Source organism: Spermophilus citellus, assembly GCF_964194105.1.
Source record: "Spermophilus citellus genome assembly, chromosome: 11".
NCBI lineage: Eukaryota > Metazoa > Chordata > Mammalia > Rodentia > Sciuridae > Spermophilus > Spermophilus citellus.
In genome coordinates, this window is record NC_138192.1 from 65825151 (window position 1) to 65844170 (window position 19020).

The following is a 19020-nucleotide window of genomic DNA, read 5'->3' on the forward strand; positions in this document are numbered from 1 at the left end:
CATAGTATTAGTGTTCAGAATATATTTTAAAACTCATTGCCAACCAAATGTTTATTTTATATTAAAAAGGTCAAAGTGAAGAACTTTGAGATCTAAGCCAGAAGCATACTCCTGAAAAGGCCAGGACTGAAAACTTTGGTTTTCAATATCAGTGTTGGCAATAATTTTTGTTTTCTTCAAATATAATCAATATTAAATGGCCTTTTCTCTAAGATAAACATTGTATTAATGTGCATATCTTAACTCTTAGGGCTTCAAATAGCAAAAGAAGGCAGGAACATAAAGTAGTTGTTGAATCCATGCTGATATGTGCCGCAGTCTGGCTAGGCACAAAATCATGAGCCACTCAAGCAGGAACAAACTTTATTTTTTGAAACTGCCGCCAATGCCCCGTACGCCCCCGGGAAGAATCCCGATGGACCCACACAGTGTTCTCCTGGAACCCCAGAGGAAGTTCCTCCCTTGGAATTCCCTCCTACTGTACTTCCCCAATCAATGGGGACTCTCCAGGAGTCCCGTAGCAGGCTGAGGTGAACAGCAGGAGTCCAATATCCATACGAATGCAAATCTTAACATAATCATATCATCTCAATGGCTAGCTGGCATCACCTTTCAACCAAAAATGCCATGCATCATATTACTTGGCTGTGGCTCTTAGCAGATACATACACTTGGGAATTAGTTAAAATAGAGGTCAGCTGGAGTTCCAGGGTGCAGGATGGATCCAGGTGGCTATGTTCCTTTCCCATTGGTCATAACATGGGTAATTAGAGAGGAAGTTGGCTCTTCTGTTTAGTGTTTTCTGCAGTTTCTGTGTCTGTATGGTTGGTTTATGGCCAATCCCTACTCTTATTTAATTCATCAGAGAGGAAAATTCCACTTTAATATTATTGGGTCTTACAGTAAATAACATTAATAGCATAGTACCTCACACATAGTAGCATTGACTAAGTGAAAATCAGACTATTGTCTCGTTCCAGTAGGGTGCATAGAATACGTAGTTCCTTGGACAAATTCAGTTTTGCAATATTAAACGTGTTGCTTGAAATCATGGATGTCAAATTATACTGAAGTGATCTCACTGGGTTTCTAAATGAGAGCAGCTCAATAGTGACTCTGGTGAGCTGGAGTATGCAGTTGCTTCCTTTTTCAGAGATACCCAATCCATTTTTTTTTTTTTTTTTTTTTGTAGCAGGGATTGAACCCAGGGGCACTTAACCTCTGAGCCACATCCCCATCCCTTTTTACTATTTTATTTAGAGACAGGGTCTCCCTGAGTTGCTTAGGACCTTCCTAAGTTGCTGAGGCTGACCTTGAAGTCGGGATACTCCTGCCTCAGTTTCCCAGGCTTCTGCCACCAAACCCAGCCTAATCTAATCCAAATAATTTTTAATTATTTAGGGCCCAAGAAAACTTTACTGTAGTGAAAAAAACTCCAGACTGGGAGAAATAGAAAATTTACCTGGAGTAATTTTCATGAAGTATACTGCCAGCAAATTCTCTCTTAGCCTCCACCAAGGATACACCAGAATCTCCAAGGAAGATAATATGTATATGAAAGAATGTTTCTCATGCAACTTGGATTTCCTTTTCTCTTCATTTTCTTTCCACCTCCAAGTTTGAAAACCATTGGGAAAGTTGAGCAGTAGTATTCTACAGTTTCTTAATAAAATTTCCACTGTCTGGTGATTTTTCCCAGATGTTAATCTGTTTTATAGTTATCTTCATTGGGATTTACTTAGTATATGGATATGTTCTCTCAGGGTATGGGCATTAATTCTTTTAAAAATTTTTTATGCCTTTATTTTGTTTGTTTATTTTTATGTGGTGCTGAGTATTGAACCCAGTGCCTCACTCATTTGAGGCAAGTGCTCTACTGCTGAGCCACAACCCCAGTCCAGTGTAGGTATTAATTCTAAGGTATTTTATAAGACAGAGATGATAGGTTAAATAAGGATCATTTTCCCTTTCTCCACTTTCTTTTTTGCCAGGCTAGTATTTGACATCTTGGATCAGAGACCTTAAGAAATAATGGGCTTCCTTGATCTTTAGAAGTAGATGGTCTGCAGTAATCTGGGTAAGTCCTCTTACACTGTAGAAATGGTAGCTCTGGCATGTAGTAGGCAACTAAGCAATAGTTGCTCCAGGAAAGTATCTTCATGGGTTCATAATATATTATAGATAATATTATAGTTAAAAATATATTATAATAATGTATTATAGAAAAACACAGATTAAAAGTAATTTAAATACAATTTTATTTAAATTTTGACTCTTGGAATAAAGAGTTTTTACAACTTATAATTTAAATTCATTTAGAAGAAATATGACTAATGTCTTAGAACTTAATTGTAGTTTTTGGAATAGCATTCCTAAAAAGAAGTTATCATTTTTGTTCTAATAAATTATTTGTGATTTCTGGCTATTGTCATTAGTTTGTGTAAAAAGTCAAGTTGGGTCCTAATCAGTTAATTTCTAGTTGGGAATTTTGTCATTTAAGTCCTTGATATTATCTTGATGTGCTGTGCACAAAGTAGTTTCACAAGTAATAGTAATCATTATGACATGAAAAACAAATATATTCTCATAGCCTATTGTAAGAATTGTACTGAAAATGAAAACAGATAAAAGTTACCTGCAAATGCCATAATTTTATTCTCTTTTAATGCTGAGTAATATTCCATTTTTTTAATCTATTCATCTATTTATTGAAGGGCATCTAGGTTGCTTCCACAGTTTAGTTATTGTGAATTGAGCTGCTATAAACATTGATGTGGCTGCATTACTATAGTATGTTGATTTTAAGTCCTTTTGGGTATAGATTGAGGAGTGGGATAGCTGGGTCAGATGGAATTGGAGAATATTATGCTAAGCGAAGTAAGCCAATCCCAAAATTCCAAAGGTTGAATATTCTCTCTGATAAGTGGATGCTGATCCATAATGTGAAGAGAGGGTATGAGAAAAATGGAGGAACTTTGATTGGGCAAAGGGGATGGAAGAGAGGGAAGGGTGCATGGAAAAAAGATGGTGGAATGTGAAGGACATTATTACCCTAGGGACATGTATGACTGTACAAATGGTGCAATGCTACATTGCGTACAGAGAAATGAAAAGTTGTGGCGCAGTTGTATATGACAGCAGAATGCATTCTTCTGTCATATACACCTAATTAAAATAAACTAAGAAAAATTACCTGCAATTCTACCTACATCAAACACTATGAAAAATTTAGCATATTGTTAAATATTATTTAATATTCACTCCTGCTGATTAAAGGTTATACAATCAATGATAGTTAAAATTTAAGTTATCTTTATAACTTCAGTCATTCTCTTTTAACTCATGAGTGCTTTTTACCCCTTTTCATTTGTAACCCCATACTTGTACTGTGGTTCAATGATATATGGGTTTCATTTCTTAATGTACTCTGGATCTATAAGCAATTTTAGGAAATAATGTGTAGCCACCCAATGACCATCATTAACTACTTTTCCATACAGAAAATCTTCTTTGGCTATTTCCCTTCCATGGATTATTACATAATCTAATGACATACTAACTAGATAATCAAATGACATACTAATTTTGAAGATACCTTACCTGAATTAAAAGACCTAAGGTACTCTTTTAAAACAAAGGGTGCATACTTGGGCTACTCTTATCAGATTTAATGTTTTTTAACATGTTTTTATATATCTTGATTATTGCTATTATCAAAATATTTTCTGTCCCTATAATTTTTATTGGAAAATCATAAAAAACATTTCATTTTTAATTGTATATGACATATATATTTTTCATAATTCATATATTGAAAAAATCTGTTCACTTCTTATTGAGTCAACAGTAACTTAAATGTTTGATTTTATTTTTGTTAGAAATACTTTAGTCTCACTAAGACACACTAATTTTGAGGACACCTTACCTGTTTTGAAAGACCTCAGGTACTCAGAGCAGAACACCTAGTAAACCTTGTTAATAGCATCTTGTTTGAACTATGTCTCATATGGGATTTTGGAAATGAAGTAAGTTGCCTCAAAGTGTCAAATCAGACCCAGCTGGTTGAGGCCAGATTGAACTTGTCTGTATAAGAAGTTAGCATCTTAGGTAAAATTCTTAATGCCCATTAGGAAATATTGCATGCTGTATTTTACACCAGTAGCCAGGTGTGGGCAGTGGTAACAGGGCTTGAGGGATCTCTCTTACCGGCCCAGGGATCCAAGGCATTCAGTGCAAAACCTGGCCAGCAGCCCGAGTGAGTAGGAGCCATGTGACTCTGGTGAGTTGGAGTGTGCAATTGCCTCCTGCTTCAGAGCTACCTGATCCGAATACTAAGCAGAGCGAGTGCCGGGCTGAGTGTAAGACACTGAAGACACTGCAGAGCAAGGTGCTTATTCCAGAGGCATTACAAAACATGGAGATTAAAGACCAGGGAGCCCAAATGGAGCCGCTGTTGCCTACGGTAAGAGACTACCTGCTGTCAAATAGATTAACTGCTTTGCTGCAAAACCTGTCAGGCAAGTGGTCTGCTAGCTAGGTGCAGTGAGTGTACTTTTGGGGTGGTGGATATCTTCCTCGACATATGGACAGGGGTCTCCTCCCATCTCCGGAGACTGAACTGCATAAAGCAAAGCACATGATTGTTTCCCCCTTCTCAATATGGATGCACTATGGTGATGAAATGTCTCATGTTTGTTGCTGTTTGAAGAAATGGCTAGGTTTTAGTAGCAGGGGCAGTTCTGTGTCTCTTTCCCTGTCTGTTACTGCCTATCTTTCTGTTTCTCAGGTTGTGCAGTGGAGGCTCAAGCCCCTGAAAAGAAACCCCCTTTTATCCCATTTAATTCCTGATAAATTTTCTTCCCATGCCTCATCCTGAGGCAGTGAGGTGAGGGAATCTGCTGCTGTGGCAGCTCTAGAGATTTAGTCTCCGCAGAAACCACAGGAAAGGCGTGTGTGTGTGTGTGTGTGTGTGTGTGTGTGTGTGAGAGAGAGAGAGAGAGAGAGAGAGAGAGAGAGAGAGAGAGAGAGAGAGAGATCTGTCAGTTTCTTTCTCAAAGGGAAATATGCCACGGTTCATGTACAAAGAAGGTATGCATTTTGTGGGGACAGGCACACGATTCAGATTTGAATATCTGAGAGGTTCCTGAACTGTCATTTGGAAATAGCCCATCTGTTTATCTCTGGTCCTTAAGCTGCCTCCCTGGATTTAATTTTTGGATAAGTGATTGATTTGCCTTCTATCCTCTCCACAATCTCTCTGTCTGGCTCACAGAGCTTGGAGATCTTCAGGCAACATCTTTTTTAGTCTGGAGCAGCTCATGTTGTTGTGCTGAAGGAAAAAAAAGAGAAAAACCCCAGTATTTTCTTGACGCAGCAGAGATGCCAAATGCTAGCTTCCAGCCATCTATCAGCGTTCTCACAGAACAGCAGAAATCCCCTCCCTGCACCAAACCAGACGGAGAGGCTGTTTCTCAGCTCTCTGCTACTCAGGTTGGTAACCCACCTTGCAGACTAGGGACTGGCGGTAAGCTGTCCATTTCCGAGTTCATTCCTAGGCTTTGTACATATCTTTAAATGAAAGGATACCATAGGAGGAATAAGCAAATTCTGGGCCACAGTATTTTCAGAGCATACCTCTCCTGCCGGTCTCATATGCTGCAAAAAGATTCGTTACCATCCCGGAATCAGCTGTGGCAACTGAGCATGCCCAGTTCACCTCAGGACGCCAGGTTTGGGCAGGGAGGGAACAGGGAGATGGGAAGAATTGCTGGGGTCACCACCAAGAATGGAGTCTAATTAAGGGCAGGTGCAGCCTGTCAGAGAGGGGGGAAAAGGAGGAATGCTATTTAGCCTGCTTACTTTAAAGTAGAGCTATTTTTGCGTGGAATCAAAGTGGAGTTATTACACAAAAATAAGATTTGTCTGTCTTCCCAAACTTGGATACATAAATTAGGGTTCTGTAGTTACTCAGAATAGTGTTAAAGATACCAGGAAACTATTACTCTTTGGAGGAAAGGGAGGAACTACACACAGAAATAGCGGTATGGAGATTTAAGAAAGATTAAATATAGACGGGGGAGGGGGCTTTTTTGGTGATGATGATAGTGGGGGAGAAGTGGGTTGGAACTTGTCCTAGAAAAGCAAGCTGAAACCAGTTTGATGTGGCTTATGAACTGTCACTGGTGGGGAACAGTTAAAGGGTTTAGGACCAGATGAGGATTAACTGGAGGAATTTAGAAACGGATGACATTATTGGACTAGATGGGCAACCAGTTTGTGACTTAAAAGAGCAGAGAAATACAATTTTGTCTAGAAAAGAAAGTCTACAGTAAGTTTGCTGGAAATTTCTGAAGATCAGAGTTAAAAGTTTTCATTTTATAGGAATAATAGTGCAGTATAGTTACACAGTTTAATGTTAAGACAGAACCATGCTACCAGTTTATTATAAGAAAAAGAAGCCTGAGAAACTTGGAAAGATGCTGAATTTTTGGTCCAATTTACACTTGAATAATGTTTTCAACTTCTCCAATTACTTTTGTGACTCTCTTTAGGTCTCAAAACAAGTGTGTTATATAAAGCACATTTTATCTTTATTTTAAAGATGAGAACCTAAAGCATAACAAGTCTGAATAACATCTAAGGTCACAGAGTGATGAAGCTACGACTAAAATATAGGTTTTTGAAAACTAGTTAAGAAATTAAAAAAGAATTTGATATATTTTAAATTGTGTTCTTAATCAGGCTTAAATCAGTAAAAATTCCTGGTTTGAATTTTTTATGATTGGAAAATAGAGAAAGGAATAGATTTAGGCTTTGATTAGAAAATTAATTCGATGGCTTTGCAAATAACATGTGAGAGTCAATATGGCACAGTATTTAAGAACCCAGTCTAGTAAATCTAGCATTGTCATTTACTTGCTTCATGATCTTGGGAAGTTATGCCTTAGTTTCCTCAAATGAACAATGGGAAGGAAATGATACTTATCTCCTGGATTATGTGATGAGTAAATGAAATAACCTATGTAAAATTCCCAGCATTTAGGTAAGAGCTCAATAGACTGAAATATAGACATTGAAATGAATTCTAGGTTTCAGAGTTTTATGAGAGTCAATTTTCATTACTGTCTACTAAGGAGGAAGAATAGAAAATGGAACACTGAAAAAGATTGGATAGTGGAAGTAGAAGGTAAGGATTTTTAGTTATGACTATAGAAATTGCTGGATGGTTGCAAATCCAATTTGAAAAACATTAAAAGCAAAGATTAGATCTGGGACAAAAGCAGTCAGAGGTAGATAAGAAGTGAGAGAGAAAGAAAAGGCGTAAGAATGACAAGTTGGTCAAATGAGTGAATGTTATTTTTTCTGATACAAGTGAAATAGAAGATTCTCATTAATCTTCCCAAGCTTTACTTCTATTTAGGGTATATAAAGTAAATAAGAATGGTATGATGGGAGAGGCACTTAAATGTTTTTCTTTTTTTCCCCCAAATTTTTAGAAAGCTTCAAATATAACTTTTCTTACTAAATTAGTTAACCTTGCATTTTGTAGGCCCTAATCATAATTAAAAGGCACTCATTCTTCCAAGTCCAGGGTACAGGTACTTTGAAGCTATAGAACAAGCTTGTCCAAAAGATTTGTTTAATTATTATCGTTTTGCAGTGCTGGGAATTGAAACCAGAGTTACTTTACCACTGAGCTACATACCTAGGTTTTTAAATTTTTTTAAATTTTGAGACAGGGTACTGTATGGTTGCTGAGAGTGGCCTTGAACTTGTGATCCTCCTGTCTTGGCCTTCTGCAATGCACATATCATAGGTGTGCTCCTCACTGTTGTGTGTGTGTGTTTTAATTTTTTAGTTATAGCTGGACACAATCCTTTTATTTATTTATATGTGGTATTGAGGATCGAACCCAGGGCCCCACATGTGCTAGGTGAGCACTCTACCGCTGAGCCCCAACCCCAGCCCCTGTTGTGTTTTAACAGTTCTTCATGTAACAGTCCTTCTCAGATATATCTTTTGTAAATATCTTCTCTCAGTCTGTGGCTTGTCTTCTCATTCTATTAACAGTGTCTTTTGCAGAGCAGAACATTATGATTTTAGTGAAATCTAGTTTATAATTCTTCCTTTCATGGATCATGCCATTGCTGTATGTCTAAAAAGTCATCATCAAACCCTAGATCATCTAGTTTCTCCTGTGTTGTAGTCTAAGAGTTTTATAGTTTCATGTTTTACATTTAGTTCTATAATCCATCTTCAGTTGATTTTTGTTGAGGGTTATAGGGTCTGTGTCTAGAATTTTTTTTTTGCATGTGAATATCCAGTTGTTCCAGTCTTTTGTGAGAAAGACAGCCATTTCTCCACTGTATTGACTTTGCTCCTTTTCAAAGATCACTTTGTCAAAAACATGTCTGTGAGACTATATCTGGGCTCTCTAGTCTGTTCCATTGATCTGTTTGTCTATTCTTTTGCCAATCCCACACTGTCTTGATTACTGTGGCCTTATAATAATTCTTGATGTTGGGATAGTATCAGCCCTCCTTTATTAATAGATCTTTGCCTTTCTATATGAACTTAATAATCACTTTGTTGATATCTACAAAATAACTTGCTGTTTCTTTTTGCTTTCAATTATATTGGATCTATGTATCAAGTTGGGGAGAACTGACACATTACCAAATCTTCTTATTCATAAACATGGAATGTTTCTTCATTTATTTAATTCTTTGATTTCTTTCATCAGAGTTTTATTGTTTTTCTTATTTAGATCTTGCACATTTTATTAGATTTATATTTAAATATTTTTTGCTTTGTCAATGTAAATAACATTATGTTTTAAATTTTAAGTTCTACTTGTTCATTACTCGTATTCAGGGAAGCAATTGACTATTATATATTAACCCTGTATCTTGTAACCTTGTTAGAGTAATTTATTAGATCCAGAGTTTTATGGTAATTATTTAGGATTTTCTTTTTTAATTTTTTTTAGTTGTAGGTGGATACAATATCTTTATTTTATTTGTTTTTATTTTTATTTTTTAATGTGGTACCAGGGATCAAACCCACTGCCTCATGCATGCTAGGCAAATGCTGTACCACTGAGCCACAACCCTGGCCCTTTATTTAGGAATCTACACCCTTAGATGTTCTTTACCAGATAATTTGTTCTCTTTGTGAAGATACTGTTTAGGTTGACAAGAATTTTAGCAAACTATTTGTTGACCTAAAAAGGTGTTTTGGGATGTAACTTGAAAGCTGAGTTGAGAGAATATATTGCACATTCTATATACAAGAGAGGAAGAGACCTACTTTACTTAGGTCAACTTTTTTCTCCAAATCTGAGTTTTCTTTTGATAATTTTTAAGCTGTAATGCAAGAAATATAACAGCAACTAAATTTATAAAAGTTACTTTACAAAAATAAATCTCACTTTTTTAGTTGCCAGTAGTTTTTTAAGGCCAGTGTTGGTCCAGCCTCTTAGAGTATAGCATAGTAGATCAACTCCAAATTATTAATATTTTTATATTGTTTTTTATATTTTAAGTTTTTTCAAAGATATTATGACTTAAGGAGCATTTTTAAAAAATAAAATATTGTCTGTCCTTCAAACAATTTAAAGGGAAAAACAAAAGTAAAGCAGATATAAATCAGCAGAAAGCAGATAGTGGTTGCTTATGCCTGGGGGGTGGGGTGGGTGTTATCCGTGAAGAGCCTGAGGGAAATTTGGGAGATAATGGAAATGCTCTATGCTTTACCTTGAAGGTTAGATATAGTTACTAATGATATATCAATTCATTAAAAAATGAATATTTCAAAGTGTGCAGCAAGTGAAAATTATTTTTTAATGATTTCATCCTCAGAAAAAATTGTTTAAAATTAATGAATTTGTTCATCAATTTAGTAAATAGATATACTTATTTCATGTTCTGCTACAAAAAGAAGGGAAAATAAAGTATAAAAAAGAACTCACTTGATTTATTTTATTAAAGAGTTTGTTAAGGAGTTTAACACTGCAGGAGATACTATCTCAGATATTTGCAATAATCAGAAATCATTTAATTCTGGGGTTATTACTAAGCTTTTAATTTATGAAAAGTATATTAATGAAAATTTTTAATAAATTGAATGGCCATGACAACTGATTTCTTACTATATATCATAATTATGATATTTAATTATCTATTTTCTTTATTTGGGTATTGGAGGTGGGGTTTGTATTAGTTTTCTAGGGTTGCCATAGCAAAAACCAAAACCTCGTGGCTTAAAACAACATGGATATATTGTCCCATAGTTCTGCAGGTTAGAGGTCTCAAATCAAGTTATCAGCAAGAACCTATTCCTTTCAAAGCCTCTAGGGAAGGATCCTTCCATTTTTTCTTCTGTATTCTGGTAGCTCCAGGCATTTCCTAGCTTGAGCAGAATAGCTCCAGTCTCTGCCTCTGCTTTCACTTGACAGGCCTCCCTCAGTGTCTCCTCTCTTTTTATAAGGACATCAATTATATTTGACAGTCCATCCTAATGACCTCATCTTAACTTGGTCACACCCGGAAAGACCTCTACTTACATATAAGGCCATAATCACAGATGATTGGGTTTAGGGCTTGAGCATCACTTTTTGGAGACACAATTCAATCCATAAAAAGGCATTTAATGTTTTAGGCAGAATTTTCTATTTTTACAATCACACGTCATTGGGGTTAGAGTCCTGTTTAAAATAGGACTAGATATAATAACTTCTAATATTATTGAAACTAACGAAGAATAAAACAACACCAGCTACATGTGGAAGGCTCTCTAATAGTTTCTAGATGTATCAGCCCAATCACAAATAACAAGTCCTGTGTACCCATGTGATCATGTCCATTGTCATCTAGAAACTGGGAACTCTTGCTTTTTATTCATTTACTTTTATTTTTAAGTTTTATTAATACATAATAAATATCACTTATATTTCCTAATTAGTGTGTAATTCCATGATTTTCAGTATTTATTTATTACCTCAGTATTTTAATTATCTATCTATCTATTTATTTATTTGTTTATGATACAGGAGATTTAACCCAATTGCATTCTTCCACTGAGATATACCTCCAGCCTTTTAAAATTTTGTTTTGAGACAGAGTCTTGCTAAGTTACCCAGGCTAGTCTCAAACTTGTGATCCTCCTACCTCAGGCTCCAAAGTTGGTGGATTACATGCAGTTGCCACAATGTTTACTTTTAAATTTTCATTGTCCTCCATTTTTTTTCAGCAATATGAAATTAACACTCACTCTTAGTCTTGGCAATGACTGATTTACTTTACTGATTTACTTTCAGCCTATTTGCTTTTTGTCTCTAAAACTTTGCCTTTTTGAACATTTTATATAAATGAAATTATACACTAGATAGTCCTTTGTACCTCGATTCACTTAAGTGAAATGTGTTTGAGGTCCAACCTTTTGTAGCATGAATCAGAAGTTTATTCCTTTCATTGCTGGAAAGTATTATATTAGCTGCACCAAGTTGCAGTCCCACCAGCCACATCAATGTTTATAGCAGCACAATTCACAAAAGCTAAACTGTGGAGCCAACCTAGATGCCCTTTAGTGAATAAATGGATAAAAAAATGTGGCATATATACACAATGGAATTTTACTCGGCAATAAAAGAGAATAAAATCATGGCATTTGCAGGTAAATGGATGGTGTTGTAGAAGATAATGCTAATTAAAGTTAGCCAATCCCCCCCAAAACAAATGCTGAATGTTTTCTCTGCTATAAGGAGGCTGCCTCATAGTAGGGTAGGGAGGGGGAGCATGGGAGGATTAGATGAATTCTAGATAGGGAAGAGGGGTGGGAGGGAAAGGGAAGGGGCAGGGGATTAACAAGAATGGTGGAATGTGATGGACATCATTATCCAAAGTACATGTATGAAGACTCAAATTGGGTGTCAACATACTTTATATACAAACAGAGATATGAAAAATTGTGGTATATATGTGTAATAAGAATTGTAATGCAAAAAAACCAAGTACATGTATAAAGACATGAATTGGTGTGAACATACTTCATATACAAAGATATAAAAAATTGTGCTCTATATGTGTAATAAGAATTGTAATGCATTCTGTCATGTATTTAAAAAAATAAAATCAATTAAAAAAGAAAGATATATAATATTTTGTTTATTGTTAAGTTATTATCATTTAGTTCCTAATTTTTGGCTTTTACAAATAATGTTGCTATAAATTTTCATGTTTCCACATGTACTTATGCTTACATTTCTCTTGGGTAAAGTGTTTTTGATGTAGCTTTTCTAATGCTTATGAAGTGGTATGTTGTGATTCTGATTGATTTTTCCTAAGGATTTTGAGCATCTTTTCATGCTTATTGACCATCTGTATATTTTATTTGATGAAATGTCTACTTAGCTCTTCAACCCACTTTTCAAATTGGTTATTTTTCTTATTGGTTTTCAGGAGTTCTTTATATATTTTGGATATAAGTTCTTTATCAGAAATATGATTTGCAAACATTTTTCACATTGACCTTTCTTTCACTTTCTTAATGGTGACTTTTGAGATAAAAATTTAAATTTTGAGGAAATTCATTTGTATCATTTTTTTTCTTTTATTGATTGTGCCTTTGTTGTGTTATCTACAAGGTCACAACAATTTGCTAAGTTTTCTTCTGATTCTGCAGTTTTTAGCTCTTTTATAAAATCACTGGTCAATTTTTGTGTATGGTGTGAATTTTAAGGGTCTAAGTTCTTTGGGTGGGGGGAACTGGAGGAAGGGTAGAGATAGCTCATTGTCCCAGCATCACTTTTTGAAAAGAACTTCTTTCCTGAATGAATTTTCTTGGCAGTCTTGTTGAAGATCAGTTTCTTTAAAAGGAATTTTCCTTGAATTCTGTATTCTGTTCAGTTGATCTTATGGCTAGTCTTATCCTGATATAATACTGACTTATCTTGGATTACTGAAGCTTTATAGTAAAATTTGAAATCAGGTAGTGCAAGTCCTTCAGTTTTATAGTTTTTCCAAATTGTTTTGGTTATTCTGAATCCTATGCATTACCACATAAATTTTAAGATCAGCTTTTTGATTTCAGTAAATATCCTGAAAGGATTTTGTTATGGATTTCTTTGAATTTAGAGACCAATTTGGGGAGAATTGTCATCTTGACAATGTTGAATGTTCTTAAATACAAAGGTAAATTGTCTCTTCTTGTATTTAGATCTTAATTTTTCATGACAATGTTTTGTAGTTTTGTTTTAGTCAGAACTTCTATGTAATATATCAGGGTTGACATGAAAGTTCTTGAAGTCCCATTCATATAGTGATTTACAGTAGTCTTAGATACTAAATTTGGGTTGAATTCCAAATAGTTCAGAATTCCTGCCATGCCCTCAGAGGATGAAATGGAGTTTAATCTATGGACTAAATTGGATGTATTACAATCCAAAACTCTGTAAATTTTTGAATCAATGACAAAAATTTCTAGACCAGGATCAGTAAGATTTGCTCATTCATTGTGAAAATTATGCTATAAGGATATAATAACTAAGTTTTCAAATCATATTGAATGTGTTAGGTTGCTGGAGTGTCTCCAACATTTATTTGTAACTCTGCTTGTACTTGCTAATTATGAGAAACCAAAATTATTTAGAGAAGGGCTATTTATTTCTAAAGATTTTCCCCCCTTTTTGACTAATTAGTCTTTGATATCAAAGATGATGATCTAGTCAAATTTCAGAAAGCAAGTTCCATAAAAGAAGTTAGGTATATAACAACTTGCAGAAGGGCTCAAAATATAGCTTTGCTTATGAAGCACATTTCATCATTCTTGGATGCATATTGCTTCCTTTATAAACAAAGGGGTGAATTTCTCTTGATATTTATGTTTCTCTGAGAATAACCCTATCCAAAGTCTGCTTTGCTCAGAAATAGGAATATGGTTAAAAAAAAGGTGGAGGGAAAGGAAAAGGTAAAAAATTCCAACAAATAGAAATAGTTTTAATATAGAATACAATTTGTTGAGTGCGTACGATATGCTTTTGTGCCTTGTTAACATATACCATTATAATATAAATATCTGTTAAAGCATCTAATGTTGTATAGTTGACAGCACTTCTATCACATACAAAAATTTAGTTTTTTTTCCTAAACAAAAAGATTCTTGAAAATCTTAGACTTCAGAAACAATTGCATCAGAATCATCAGGAGGGCTAGTTAAAAATGTAAATTCCAGGACTTATTCAAGTCTATAAACTGAGAATACTAAAGGGTTGTACAAGGAAACCAAAATTTTAAAGATCTCTCTAGTTGATTCTATGTACTTTAAAGTTTGAGACTTTTTGTCTTAGAAAATAGAAAATAATCATGTTTTAAAATTATTTTAGCTGTGAGAACACTGGAAAAAGAAGTTTTGCTATAAGAGTAATTTTAAAACATAAATCATAACAGATTAGAATATTAAGTGCCTACTGCCCATTTTACTTACTTAGTATTTATTATGTACTACTTTGTAGTATTGTACATATTCATATATATTTATCTATATTAACTATTTTCCTTAAATTTAAATATATACATGTATAACTTGTTCTCTTAGCAAGTCCCAGAATCTTGAAAACAGAGTCTAGTTTAGATAATTTTGTGCTGCTCTTACAGAGCCCAGTGCACATAAGTCCTTCTTGAACATATCATGGGTGATATTAATTGTTAAGAGCTGAAACTTTGAGTTGTATAGTCCTAGATGTTTTAATCAAAAGAACAGAAATTTGTTGTCCAAGTTTTTGCTAACTTTGGCAATTTACATAGGTGTTCAAAATCTCACTTAATTCTTATCTATAAAAAGAAATGTCAATGGAAGGATCTACCTTATAGATTTGTGAGAATCAATGTAATATATGTATATATGTATTATTCAGATTAATTACTCACTAATAACAACTATTACTACTATTACTGTTATTGGCTTAGTATTTTTCCTTTTGAATGAAAATCCTTATAGTAAAGATTCTTATGTGGGCTGGGGATGTAGCTCAGTGGTAGAGCATGAGCCTTGCATATGTGAGGCACTGGGTCCAATCCTTAGAACCACATAAAAATAAAGATATTTTAAAAAAAGATTCTTATGCTTGATACACATGATTTATTTAATCATTGGTGTAATAATGCTTGCTCAATAACTTGATTTATTCTGTTGGCAGTAATATAGAAGTATGCCAACAATATAATATGGTAAGTATAATAAAATTAATTTATTAAAATTATAATCAATATATTTTTTTTAAAGATAGCTTACAAGAAGGTAACATGAAAGAAAACACTTACTTTTTTAGATTTTTATTTTGAGATAATTTTGCACTTAAATAATAATTGCACAAATAGTACAGAGTGTACATATATATATTTTATCCTCCTTACCCTAATATTAACATCTTGCATAATTGTAGTTGATTTCAAAACTAAGTAGCTAACATTGATGCAATTATATTAATGGTATGGCCATATTTATTTGAATATTTCCACTATCTTTCTTCTGTGTAAGAATACAATTCAGAATACCATGCTGTTTAGATGTCGTGCTTCTTTAATTCCAATTTGTGACAGTTCAGTCTTCCCTCCAAATTCATGGCCTTGTCACTCTTGAAGTGCATGGGTCACTTTTTTTCAATTTGTGTGTGTCTGAGACTTTCCTAAGATGCAAGTGTGCATTGTTTGTCAGGAACATCACAGAGGTGATGTTTCCTTTTCCATGCATCATATCATGTGGTACATGATATTTTATTTCTGGTGTTGTTAAGCTTGATTATAGAGGTGTCATTGTTTTTCCTTTAAAAAGTTATAAAATTTCCCTTTGTAATATCATCTTGGGGGAGAGTCTTTGAGATCATACACATGTTCTTTTTCCTTCATTTGCAGACTGATTCTAGCATTCATGGGTGAATGTTTCCTGGAGTTCTTACTAGAGTGCTTGCCTCCTGGTGATCTTCTACTTTTTATGCCTTTAGAAATTAAAATTTAGGAAGAACTGTTGCTTCTCTCCTATTTTTAAATTTATATCTTTATTTATTCAGTTGCTTGTTTATTTCATTATGGGCTTAAAGGCATTTATTTTATTCTTTAGGCCATAGTACCATACTTTCATTTCTTTTGTTGATCAAATTATTTCATCTTTTGAAAATGGGAGTTCCTTTAATTGGCTCTTGTGTGTTTCTACCATACTTCCATCCTTTTTGGATGGGTCATTGAAAAGCTATAATAATTTTTTTTAACTCTCTGGTATCATTAGGTTTTCCAAGATTATCTTTTATTTTGTATTCCTGCCTCAGTCCTAGAATCAATCACATCTCTAAGGAGTATATAAATATTACAAAAATTCCTTCCAGAAAGATCATATATTGCGTTTTACTTCTGCTAGAAACTTCACCAGTATTTTTTAAAAACATTGTCAGGCTGGTAACATTTTATTAACCCTTTCTTTTGTATTCTGTTTCCGACTTTGCTGTTAGTGGTTATGAAGTAGATTTTTAAAAATAATAGTTCATAAGAAGCATTGAACTAATGAAATTTAGTGAAAATTCCCTTTGTTTAGTTCACCTTTCTAGAGGTATTATGGAAGTGCTGCATATGACAGTTTCCAGTGTATCTCTTGTATAACTGGCTCCCCTGTGCAGTGAGCACCTTTAGTGCTGTCATCATAGATTTTTGCTAGGTGCCATTTTGGCCATGAAAAATTTAAATCTTTTTTGAATGATGAATGCGTTGATTTCCCTGCTTCTTCAAAAATCTCAGATATTATTTTAAAGTTTTTTTTCCTGAATAAAGTTGAGAGAGGTCCAGTTAACAAGTTGTTTCAATGTCTTCCCCTTTCATATTACTCTATGATAGACTAGATATAGACATACATTTTTTATTGTTTTGAGATGGGTTTTATGTACATTGCTTTTGTCTGTATCACTCCTTATGAAGAGACTGGCACTCTTATTTGAATTATTCAGCCACAATTTTGTCATCAAAACCATGTTGAAGAAATGCCTGAAGATCCTGAAAGATGACAAATTGACAAATGTGAGGTTTCTATACTTGTCTGTTGTTACTTAAATAAAATGATTTGAACTCTCCTTATAATGCTCTTATCTAATAATTATTCCTTTTATCTTTATGTGGTTTGAAAAAATAATTAATTCTTAAGAAGAGAGATTATGATTAATCTATTTTAAATTGAGATTTTGGTGGAGTTACACAATAGTGATTGTTTCACATTTATTACGGTATTGTGAATATGACAGTACTTTGTTTTTTTTTACCATAAAGATTCATTATAAATGTTATCATAAAAACTGAAAAACATCAATCCTCTTTGTCTGACATTAGACATTGTTTTGATAATAGTGCTAGTCAATAACGGGAATCAAAATCTCTAGTAAAGAACATTTGTGTAATGTAAGCTAAAATGATATTTAAATATTTTTTAGGACAAGAAATGGTGAACGTTATCCTCTTTGTTCATTAAAAAAATCCATAAAGCTGTTTTAGTAATTCAGGAAGTTCCAGTCATGCAAAATTTATTTAAAACACATTGACCTAACCTTGAATGTGGCTTGAAAAACATTGACCTTCCACAAAATTACTTTTATAGTTTATAATTTTGCCCATTCCCTTTTATTGTTTAAAAACATTATTCCAGTTCTTTCCACTTACTTACCCCTCACTATTAACAATATAATTTAAAATTTCTTACCTTTCTTGTCCATCTAAACAGATTTGCCCTATCTTTGCAGATGACTGCAGTGTCTAGTATAGAAAATAAAAGGAACACATAGATCCTTATTCCTGTGTTAGTGTTGTATCTCAATATAAAGATATCTAGTTAGCTAAGGAGTCCTTTCTATGTCAAATAAATCAAGTATTTTAGATTAAATTCTACCACTTAACTTCCATGGTTACTTTGAAACTTTTGGCATTAGAATCATCTTTTCTTGGAAAAATACACTTTGCTGATGTTTTCTTTGGTTCAGAAAATATCTTAAAAGGGAATGGAAAGGCTTCAAAGTTTATTGAATCTCAGATTGTTCCATAAGACAATGATTTGATGATGATATTTCAATAATTTATAAACCCATTTGTATTTTACTTAAAATATACCTGCATAGTTTGAAAATAATTTGGAAAAAGGCATGGTTTTTTGCAGTTGAAGTTTAGAAAAATAATTCAAATATGGATGATTCATATAATTTAATAATATAGAATATAATATAAAATTTTAATTAATTAATTTATATTAATTATATTTATGATAATGTTTTATTGAGCAAGTATGGTGTGGAGTATAGGAGTGACTCTTCTGTCTTAAGAAATGTGATGAAATTCAACCCTTTTAGGAAGGGTTAATGGAGTTCCAGTCGTGGCATAAAAAACATTTTGTACTGCTTGGATCATGATATCTTTGTGCAGATGACTCATGATAAAGAGAGAATAAGGCCAGCTCATATAAATAATACTCAAGGTTAATTTAGAATCTCTTTTTAAGTCAATTGTTTTAGCCAGTGGTCTCTTATACCATTTACTAAGATTATCATAGAAATTATTCTTTGACTCAAGGTTTTATTTCTCTGATTTGGATTATAATTAGTAACTCTCTTGAGGTATAAAATCTTCTCATGGAATTGCTTAATTCTCATTTATCTTTGTAGACCTGTATATGAAACTATCTTTAATATTTGTAACTGTTCTAACTAGGGCATGAGGAAAAGGTGATATGGAATTTGTATCTCCTATTAATGCATCTGACTATTCTAGAAATTCAATCTTGTTTATTTGAAAGTTTGATAGGAGCTTGTATTTCCACTGAATTTACTAGTGAAATATATGCTGGTGAACTGTGAAGTAACTAGAAACTAGTCATCTTGAGGAAGAAAAGGTCAAAAGGCTTTTATTATTGGTATAGTTTGGATAGTTAACAATTGAAAAAAATCAATCATTTATTGAATATTAATTCATAATGAGCATAAATTTCCTTTAAAGAATTTGA

General features: G+C 33.5%; 1 protein-coding gene across 4 annotated transcripts in view; it reads left to right on the forward strand.

Annotated features, from left to right (window-relative positions):
• Window positions 1–4414: 4414 nt before the first annotated feature.
• The window catches only part of SLC4A10 (solute carrier family 4 member 10), a gene marked incomplete at its 5' end in the record, with an annotated part of 301407 nt that continues 286801 nt past the window's right edge, over window positions 4415–19020 (forward strand). For all 4 annotated transcript variants that reach the window (XM_081262039.1, XM_081262041.1, XM_081262040.1 and 1 more), the window contains one exon: window positions 4415–4462. In XM_081262039.1, the coding sequence (XP_081118165.1) occupies window positions 4415–4462 (48 nt within the window). The remainder of the gene's footprint in view (window positions 4463–19020) is intronic.